This window comes from Octodon degus, unplaced genomic scaffold (genome assembly GCF_000260255.1).
Source record: "Octodon degus isolate 3935 unplaced genomic scaffold, OctDeg1.0 scaffold00315, whole genome shotgun sequence".
NCBI classification, from domain to species: domain Eukaryota; kingdom Metazoa; phylum Chordata; class Mammalia; order Rodentia; family Octodontidae; genus Octodon; species Octodon degus.
The window spans coordinates 715,826-726,098 of record NW_004524891.1 but is presented as its reverse complement, the minus strand read 5'-3'; the positions used below and the strand labels follow the sequence as shown (position 1 = coordinate 726,098).

At 53.0% G+C, this 10,273-nt stretch overlaps 1 protein-coding gene across 5 annotated transcripts in view; it reads right to left on the bottom strand.

Annotated features, from left to right (window-relative positions):
* Positions 1-1,292: 1,292 nt before the first annotated feature.
* Positions 1,293-10,273, bottom strand: part of Ptprf (protein tyrosine phosphatase, receptor type F) — a 92,742-nt gene continuing 83,761 nt past the window's right edge. For 3 of the 5 annotated variants that reach the window (XM_023707870.1, XM_004647609.2, XM_004647610.3), the window contains 11 exons: positions 7,589-7,712; positions 7,284-7,459; positions 6,490-6,609; positions 6,129-6,283; positions 5,153-5,438; positions 4,886-5,064; positions 4,552-4,678; positions 4,233-4,358; positions 3,789-3,943; positions 3,434-3,569; positions 1,293-2,926 (listed from right to left, as the gene is read on the bottom strand). In XM_023707870.1, the coding sequence (XP_023563638.1) occupies positions 2,858-2,926; positions 3,434-3,569; positions 3,789-3,943; positions 4,233-4,358; positions 4,552-4,678; positions 4,886-5,064; positions 5,153-5,438; positions 6,129-6,283; positions 6,490-6,609; positions 7,284-7,459; positions 7,589-7,712 (1,653 nt within the window). In that variant the 3' untranslated portion in view covers positions 1,293-2,857. The remainder of the gene's footprint in view (positions 2,927-3,433; positions 3,570-3,788; positions 3,944-4,232; positions 4,359-4,551; positions 4,679-4,885; positions 5,065-5,152; positions 5,439-6,128; positions 6,284-6,489; positions 6,610-7,283; positions 7,460-7,588; positions 7,713-10,273) is intronic. The other 2 variants (XM_023707871.1, XM_023707872.1) reach the window with 1 other exon arrangement.

Sequence of the window (10,273 nt, the reverse complement as noted above, 5' to 3'; positions counted from 1 at the left end):
CATACATACATGTCTTTTTGAAACACGGTCTTGCTAAGCAGCTCAGGGTGGCCTTTTAACTCACTTTGTAGCCCAGACTGACCTCAAACTCAGTGATCCTCCTGCCTCAGTCTCCTGCATGCTGGGATTACAGGCATGCACCACCATGCCCAGCCTGACAGTGTCCTTTCTCTGAACAAACACAAGTAGCTCAGGGGCTCAACTAGGTCTAGGGACACCAGGAAGGGATGGGCGCTGGGCCTTGGTCACTTGGTTCCAGGGAGGGCCCTCACAGAGGAGCTGGTCTGGGATGCACAGCACAGGCAGAGAAACTTCGCCTGCCAGGATCACCCATGTCCCTTCTCCTTTAGGTCAGGCCCCTGGGCTGCGCTCCCTGACCCAGCTCTGCACTACCTGAGTCACTCTCACTTTCTGGACTCTTGTGCTTCCAAGGTGTCATGCTATCTCCATTCAACCACCACTCACCCTACAAAACACTTGGGATCCAGCTGTCACCCCTGCAGGTCACCTTCTCCAGATTGAGACGCTGCCTTGGTGTACCCACAGCACTTCCAGGAAAGGCTCTGTCAGGATACCTCCTGGGCAGTGACTGCTGACTTGTATTTCTCTTCCCCACTTGTTCAGAGTTTCCCTATCACTGAAAGTTCCACAGCTAACTCCACAGGACTGCGCTGGTGAGAGGGCACAGAGCTCCCAGATATTGCTGTGTCTAGGTACTGGGTGACCGCCCTGTGTTCCTGGTCAGTTCCCATATTGCAAATTCCATGAGCCCTTACTAGCCAACCCCCACTAGGTGAGAGTCTCCTGCCACAGAGTCTCCTACCTTAGAGCTGTGAAGGGAGGGAAGTGGTCATGAGAGGATGGCTTCTGGGGCAGGAAGCCCAGGACCTCCATGGTGGCAGACTGGTGTCTTAAAGAGGTGGGGGGAGAGGCAAAGAATGAGCCCCAGCCTCAGTGCTTGTTACACCTGAGGACTGACCTGGCCTGGGCAGCTACATCTTTGGAGTTCAAGTTATCAAGCCAGAAGCCCTGTCATAAATACTCAGAGCAGTTTCACTGTCTTTTTAGGAGTGAGCAATCTCCAGAACCCACCCTAGCTACCAACGGAAAAGTGCAGACTCTTGCTAGGCACGGTAGTGCACGCCTGTAATCCCCAGCACTCAAGAGGCTGAGGTAGGAAGATTGCTGCAAGTCTGAGGCCAGCCTGGAACACACAGCAAGACCCTGTCTCCGTAACACAGACACACACACACTCTTTCTCTTGATTCTGAAAGAGCTGAGACAGAGGCCCAGTTTATACGAAATTTGATTATTCAAATTTATTACCATCAAGAATTATGCAATGATGCTGTAGTTTTTCTTAACAAATAGAAAACAGACTGTGTACAACAGTGAACTCTACAGCACTAGCATCCACAAGGTAAAAATGAATGTTTCATCCAACATTACCAACCCTGGATTGTTGATCTTGACTCAGCCTAGCTAGATTTGTCGACATTTCCATGTCTCTCTCGGCTAAAACAGCTATGCACCCTGCCCCGCCCCACTTCCCTATCTAGATAGCGCTGTCCAGAGGAAGAGGCCTCACCCTCTCCTCAGCAAGCCAAGAGTAAGACGGACTATAGTACCGCAACAAAAGTCCAGTAGTCTGCCACATTGGTTTAGGAGAGCATCTTGAAGGAGTGGAAAAGAGCGATTCTCAGGGGGCTTTGACAACAGCTGCAAACCAGGGAGATAAATCATCTGACCCCTGCTGAGGACAGACGTGTGCTACAAGGCCCCCTGGCCTGACCGGAGGGGCCAACCACACCCCGCGTGGCCCTGAGGTGTGTGGGGCGTGGCACTCCTTGACCCGGGCCATTTGCCCACAGCCTGTCGCCACCTGTCATCCTGCAGTACTGGGAAGCCCAGCCAGCCTTCGGCCCTCCTGCGAACCCTGGGTTCGGCCCTCCTAGGGTTTGAAGCAAGAAGCCAGGGAATGGGTTTTTTTTTAATTTTTTAAAAATTTTTGTAATTTTTTGTTTTGTTTTTTGTTTCTGTACCTTTGCAAACACAATGGTGATGAGGAATGCCTTGCCAGGCTCCCCAGATACGTCTGTGGTTGTGGGCTGTGAATGTTAAAACACACTGGAACAGACGACTCGGGATGTGTGTTTCCTATCGCCTCCCGCCCACCACTGTCTATGGGGCCTAAAAAAGGCTCTTAAGGAAAAACAAAGCAAAACCTTAAAAAGCTGTGTTTCCCTGCATTTGGCTGGAAAAGGATCTTGTTTGAGGCTGGAACAGCCCGATCAGTGCCACCTCCTGGGTCCATGGCCAAGCCTCGCTCAGCTGCCGACCCCAGCTCCACAGGAGGAAGGCACTTTCTGTCTCTGTTAGCAGTAAAAGGCATAAAGAAAAGGACCCAAAGTAAACTCAAAGAGGAAAACAAATGAGCCCCAAACCCCACAGTGGCCCATTCTGCAATCAAGGATTTAAGAAAGAAAAACTCAGAAGAGGATAGAATCCTCAGGCTATCCCACTAGTGTAAAAAATGGAGCCTTTGTCCCCATCCCTATCCCGTGAGAAGAAGCATGAGAAATGTGGAGCTGAACAGAGAGCTTAAAGCAGGCTCCTGCAGTGCCTGACGGACAGAAGGGCCACAGCACCTGCCTGCCAGGCCACCTACTTGCCCAGTGGTGTTCTGGGCTCTCTGATTTGTGTGGCAATGTTCCTGAAACACTGTGATCCCAGTGGACTGTGCTTTGCCGGCAACAGCATCTGTGCAGGAGGACTGGATGATAGTCGGTATGGCTCAGAGGAGCTGAGTCCCCTCCGGAGCCCCCGGCGGAGGCAGCGGAGGAGAGGGGAGCAGTAGTTACGTTGCATAGTGGTCAAAACTGCCGAGGTACTCCAGGGCCGCACGGTAGCACAGCTGGTACTGGTCCTGCCAGGATAGAAGGCTGGTCAACGTGGGTGGCAAAGACAATATCCTTACCACACTGCTAAGTGCACTCATGCATAGTCAGCGCACCAGAGTCAGCCTGATGGCAAACAGCACGTACTAGAACCATACAGCTGTGCCAGGCAATGTCCGCGGCAGCCTGAAAGCCTCTGCAGGCTCACTTTCCCATGCTCCCAAATCTAGCTGCCATCTTTCTGCCACCTAATTATGTGTATCTGCTTTTAGGCTGCACCCCTTAAGGACTGCCACATAGAGTTGTGACTCTAGGTCACAACTCTGACCTAGAGTATAGCACACTCAGTGCTCAGTATGGAGCCACTACATGAGAGGGCATCTTGCTCATCTCTGTTCATTTTAGGCGTAACAGGCAATGTCACTCCTTTGGAGCAACCACTGACACAGGCCTGTGTGTATCCAACTTCGGCTGAAGTGGAGGGTCCTGGGGAGGGCTGCTGGTGAAACCCTGGCCTTGTGCTCTGGTCTCCATACCTCTGTCTGCACCATTGCAGGACGCTGTGTGCGCAAGGTCTTCACCGTCTGGAACATGTCCACCACACCCTCGTAGCGCATGCGCTCCAAGACTATGCTCAGAGTGATAAAGACTCCGGTGCGGCCCACACCAGCACTGCTCAGAAAACAGCTGGGTCAGAAGTCTGGCTCACAGGGCCAGGGAAATAGCTCAGTAGAATAAGTGCTTGCCTGGCAAGCACAGGGTCCTGAGTTTAATCCCCAGTACAGCAAAAAAAAAAAAAAAAAAAAAAAGAAGTCCAGCTCACTTCAGGCAGCAGGGCTGCCAGTCTATAGGACCACTGCCCGCCCCTGGCCCGCCATGGTGACACCTCACCTGCAGTGCACCGTGATGGGCCCGTCCTGACCAAACTGCTCCTTGGTTTTGTGCACTTGACCAATGAAGTCGATGAAGCCCTCCCCCGTCTTGGGTACACCCTGCTCAGGCCAGTCTGTGAACTGGAACTGCCGAATTGTCCTCGACTGCCCATCCTGGGGTGAGCAAGGGACAGGGTTAACATGTTTTTAAATTAGTTCACATTGGCAAAATATGTAATGATTCTATTCAGCATGACAGGCAAGGTTTGTGTCTCCAGCTGCAGCCCCCCTGGGTTAGCCTGAAAGTACAGTATTACAGCACACCCCTGTGAAGCTGTCACACACAGCAACCCCCGAGAGACAGGCTGCACCCTCACCTTGGATCTCACTTCCCACTCAGCCTGTGCAAGCAGCCCCACCTGTGCTCAAGCTGCCCGTTGGACATGCTCAGTGCCTCACTCACCCGTGCATCTGTGACCTTGAACTCACGCAGGATGTACTGGGGCATGTTGTATTCAGCCATTGGGTCAACAACAAAGTACTGGTAGCGAGCAGAGCGCTCTGCAGGCCAGTACTGGTGGCACTTCTCCTGTGGACAGAGGGCCCATCCCTATGTCAAGTGAAGAGGAAGGGGAAGGGAGCTGCAGGCTCCAGGAGACTGGACAGGGAGGTCTGAGCTCTGAAGGAGCCGGGGTGTGAGCAAAAACATAAAGACAGGTAGCTCTCAGGGATGGCTATCCTATCCCAGGACAGAGGGGCCTCAGGGGAAGGGGTGGGCTCACCCTGCCCATCTCCCGAAGCTTGGTCAGCATGACGATGATGGTGGAATTGTGCTCCCATAGCATGCGCCAGAAGTCCTCGGTGCTCTCTGCCAGAGGCCCCTGTGTAGCTATGTAGGCCTTCTGCTGTCTGGGTGGACATAAGACTGAACATGCTGGAGGTGCTGCTGCTCCCAGCCTCCCTGGGACTGCCTGGTCCCTTGAGGCCCCGCTCAGAGCACCCCTCCTCCAGGAAACCCTCACTGTTCTGCCCAGCCCACTCTGGTCTTCTAGGCTGGCCCTTCAGTGTTGCCCACCCCGCCAGCCAGATGCAGGTCACAGGCCTGGGCATGCTGACCTATAGCCATCCAGGAAGCTGGCATTGATGTAGTCAGAGCCCTCCACACCACGGATAGGCTGCAGACAGACACGGGTCAGTTCATACGGCATGATATTCACCAGGCGGTTCTTGAACTTGTTGCAGGGCAGGTTGGCGCTGATGAAGCGAGATGTGTGAGCCTTAGAGCTGGCTAGCAGCTGCAGAGAGGGAGGGTTAGGTCAGAGCCAGCCTCACTGGCAGGGTCCTGCCCATAAGCCAGTCCAGGTCTCTGGACCCAAACCCCACCTTGAATTCCAGCTCCATGGCGGTCACACTCTCCCCAGGAGGCACTTGGCCCAGCTTCTGGATGTGGGCGTAGAGGTTGCGGGCAGGCACCTCAGTGTGTCCACACACGGCTGCCTCCAGCAGCGCCTCATGGATGAACACATACTGGTCTTCTGTCTGCACCATGTAGTTTCTCTGTGATCGCATGCACGTCACATGGCCATAGATGTCAACTGTCTTCTCATGCTTCATGCGCTCTAGCATGGCGTCGATGACAATGAAGCAGCCTGTGCGGCCCACACCAGCGCTGCCAGATAGGGATTCAGCTTAGAGTGAAAGTCCCTATGTATCCCCAGTTGCTGGTTTTTTTTTTTTTTTTTTTTTTTTGTACTGAGGATTGGAATCAGGGGTTCCTGTGTTAGGCAAGCACTTTTTTTTTTTTTTAAGTGGTACTACGAATTGAACTCAGGTCTTTAAGCTTGCTAGGTAAGCACTTATTCCACTGAGTTATCTCTCCAGCCCCTGAGCATTCTACTTTTGAGCTACATCCTCAGTCCTTTTCATTTTTTCTTTTCAAAAATTTAATCAGAGGGGCTGGAGAGATGGCTCAGTAGAATAAGTGCTTGCCTGGCAAGTGCAAGGGCCTGAGTTCAATCCCTGGTTCCACCAAAAAAAAAAAATAATAATAATTTGAATGCGGGGTATGGTGGCACATGCCTATAGAATGAGCACTTAGGAGGCTGAGGCAGGAGGATCATTGCAGGTTCAAGGGTAACACGGGCTACATAGTAAGTTAAAGATCAGTCTGAACTACAGAGCAAGACCCTGTCTCAAAAAAACACAAACAAATTAACGAGATAATCTCACTATGCTGCTTAGGTTGGCCTTGAACCTGTCACTCTCCTGCCTCAGCCCTTGCCCCCCAGCAGGGATTACAGGCACATGCCACAACCCCCAGCTCCACTCCATCCCCTCCAGGCACACGGTACCCTCTCACCTGCAGTGCACCACCATTGGCCCTGCATCTAGTGGATTACAGGCCTTGACCCTTCGTAGGAAGGCCAGGATGGGAGTTGGGTACTCTGGAACCCCATGGTCTGGCCAGGCCATGAACTGAAACTGACGGAGCTCACGCTTCTCACTGGAGCCACTCTGGGAGGCAAAGTCAAGAGAGGATGCAATCAGGAGTCTGCTTGTTACAGACTCCGACCTACCACTCTTGGATGGGCCTAAGAAGCCTTTTGAGGGACACGGCGGAGCTGCGTACTGTCCCTGTCATGCAGGCCATCCTATGGGACTCCCAGCCCTCAATACCCAAGAGGGTTTCGCTGCCCTAGCCCACGACACTCAGGCCATACCTTGTGGAGTGCAAAGGTGCGCACAGTATACGTGGCCAGCTCCACTGTGTCCAGCAAGGTCACCTGAATGAGGCCGTAGGTCTCAGCGCCACGGGCCGGCCAGTACTGATCACACTTCACCTGCACAGAGATGAGCAGAGCAGGGCACAAAGCACAGGTGATGACACTGGAAGGTGCCCAAAAGCTCAGGTGGGTGGAAATAGTCTAGAAGCTTCAGACTTTTCACTACAAGGTTCCCCAGTCCTGAGTTCTCAGCTGTGCCGCTGGATGGTGATCATGCTGTCACCACCCCTGCCCTGCCCTCAATGGTGGAACTAGGGCCGTAATTGAAAATTATTTATTCAAGGCCAGATCGCACCAAGCACATTTTCTGCCAAATTTACCCATAATGTTTATGCCCCATTTTCAAGCTCTGTAAATTTTATGTTCCAGTCAATGCTTTGCAGTATGAAAGCGGATAAAAGCAGTTCTTTCCACTAATTAACTTAGGAGATATGTTAATGCCCCAGGAACACTCCAGCATCTGGGGAACACGTGGGCACCCCGGGAACATGCCAACAACTGGGAACACATTAGCACTGCAGAAAATGACAGCAGAGAACCACATTACCATACCTACTAACATCTGGGGAACATGCTATATACCAGAAACACCCGAGGAGCTGGTAAACATGACATTACTCCAAGAAAATAACTCTTGGAGGAACTTCTGCCCACAGGAGAAAATAATGTGCCCAACAGGACTGGGTACTGAGTGGCTTCCCCCCACCTCCCAGCAGGCCCCTCAGCCTCACCCGGGACTTCTCCTCCAGCCGTGTCATCATGACCACCGTGGCTGTGCGCTGTTCCCACACCATCCGCCAGAAGTCACCCATGGTCTCTGGCAGGGGACCCTGTGTGGCGATGTAGGCATTCTGCTTGCGGTAGCCATCGATGTAGTTGGCATTAATGTAGTCACTCCCAGGGACACCTACAAAGGGAACGGACATAGGAAGCTCTAACCCAGGGTTCCTGAGACCGCTCTCCATCTGGGGTAGGATGCCATCCTGGCCAGAGGGGAAAGAACAAGGAGGCAGGATGGAGCTCTGCCCCAGCTCACCGTCGATGGAGGTCAGGATAACTCGAGAGTGGTCGTAGGCAATGACATTCGCATAGCGGTTTTTGGGCTTATTCACCTCCAGGTTGGAATTCTCCCACGTGAACTGCTGCCCAGGGTCAATGGACTGCGCAGAAGAAGGGAAGCAGCAAGTGAAGGTGAGTAGGGAGCAGGAAAGCTGCCTTCCCTGGGATGCAGCCTTCCAGCTGGTGCTTGCATCCTGCGAGCCTCACTCTGTGGATGACACCAGCCAGTCACATGCCTGTGATGCTGTGAAGCCACCGAGCTGCCACACCTCTATCAGGGAAGTGATAGATCGACCACAGCAGCACACCTTCTGGTAGACAGGTATGGGGTAGGGACGGGGGAAGGGCCCTACACCCAACTATGGAAATAAGTGTACACAGATAAAACCAACAGTAGCCTCCCACACTGTGCAGCAAACAGCTAGAGCTCTGGACCTGGTGCTCTACCTCTCTGAGCTCTCCTCCACCTGTGGCAGTTTCCTCCTTCCCTGCTCTCCTGCTCCTGTACTCTAGTAGGGAAGACACAGGCTTCTCCAGCACTTTTCACAGGCTCTCCTCTACCACTTTTCCTTGGTGACCTCTATTATACACAGGATTATTTTTCAAGACTAGACGACTGAACCCAGCGTCTTTACACTGAACTATATCCCTAGCCCTTATTTCATTCTTTAAGTTTGAGACAGGATCTCACTGAGTCACTCAGTTGCCTGGAATAGGCTTGAACTTGTGCTCCTCCTGCCTCAGCCTCCCACAGTACTTGGAGTACAGGAGTGTATCATCATGCCTAGCTGCCTGTGGGACACACTGATACACCAGAGCTGTCTGGGACATGTCCACTGGGAGGTCTCACATCACAGACCCTTCAGTCTCAATGCTCTCAAAGCCCAGCCCAAGTGCTTCCCCTCTACACACTGGGACTGCACTTTAGTGGGCAGCACCACAGCTCATGTTTCCAACCCCCGGCCCAGGCCTACAAGTGCACACCCCTCCCATTTGTCCCCTCACCTGCTGCCCTTCTCTTTCTCAGTGCTCTCCAACCTACCGCCACCGCCCCCCGGCCAAGCCAGCCCACCCAGCTCAGAATGGTCTTTCAAAGATGGAGAACTAGGGGGCTGGGGAGATGGCTCAGTAGAATAAGCTCTTCCCTGGCAAGTGCAAGGGCCTGAGTTCAATCCCCAGTTCCAAAAAAAAAAAAAGATGGAGAACTGAGTAACTGTTTCCTGCTTAAATGCTTCGCATGCCCTTCATCACCTGAGACAGCAGGAATGTCAAGAGCTCAGACTCGGTAGGAACAGACAGTGAGATCGGCACTGGGTAAACCCTCCCTCTGTACATCTCCAACTAATTGGCACAGGAGACAGGTCTTGTTACCACCCTCATTTTATAGATGGACATAATCCAACACGAGCAGCACAGCACATGGGGCTTCTAAATGCCACCCAGCCTTGCTGCTCTGTGGGACAGTGCTATCGCCTCCTTCCAGGAGCCCGGCACAGCCCAACCCTTGGGCCGCCTCAGTGCCATCAGCCTCTCCACTCTATGCACCAACAGCCATGTTTAGACCAGGGCACATGGGTGTAGTCACACACTCAACACTATCAGCCTATCTACATGTGCTTCCCACTCAGTGTGTCCTTGAGGCCATTTGTCTCCACATCCCCAGGAACTGGCCATGGTAAGTACTCAACACTGTGTGATGAATACCAGAACACAAAAGGTAACCAAGCTGTGGGATTGTGCCTTCTGGTAGGTCTTGGAAGAAAGACTCAGGTCAGAGGAGGTGAGTGGGCAGGCAGCAGTGGATTGCTGTGGGCCCAGACGGTAGGGGGAAGGGCAGGTGTGGGACAGGGCACAGGTGAGCATGGGTCAAGACCAGGCCAGATGGAGCTGCAGGCAGGAAGCCCCAGCGAAGCAGCTGCTGACTCGGAGCAAGGCTGTACACAACGCAGCCCTGGTGGGAGTCCCATGGCCTGCCAAGCTCAATTTCCTTTCAGTGACCTGACCACCACCCTTGAAGTACAATTCTGGTATCCTGGATGTATCCCCCATAGCTGAAGGTGAACACCCGACCAGAAGGGGAGCAAACTCCCAGAGCCTCAGCCAACCCACCCACCCCACCCCTTCCATCAGTCACATGCCTGTGCCCAGTGCTCAGAAGAGGCAGAGTTGGCATAAAGACCTCTTCACTTTTGCTTCCCAAGTAAGGCAGGATTCTCCCTTATTATCTCAGTCTCTGACAAAGACCTGCCCAGCTGGACAGCCAGGGGACAGTGAGTTATCCCGTCACCAGCTGAGGGCACAGGGGCACAGCAGAAGCCTGAAGTCTGAGCCTCCAGAAGGAAGAAGTCAATGCCACAGTGGGGGCATACCTACGACCCCATGTACTTGGGCAGCTGAAACGTGGGAGGATCACAAGTTCAAGGTCAGCCTGGGCAATGTGGAAGATCTCAACTCAAAAATCAAACGAGGGCCAGCCAAATAGTTCAGCAGATTAAACTGCTTGCAAGCAGGCTCAGGGATTCGATTCTTGGGCCTGCCATGCCTGCCCTGCCTCGTGGGTGCGCTGAGATGGCAATGGAGACTGGGCGTGGTGGAGCACACCTGTAATCCCAGCACTTGGGAGACTGTAAACAGAATCACTATGAGTCCAATCTAGTAGTGA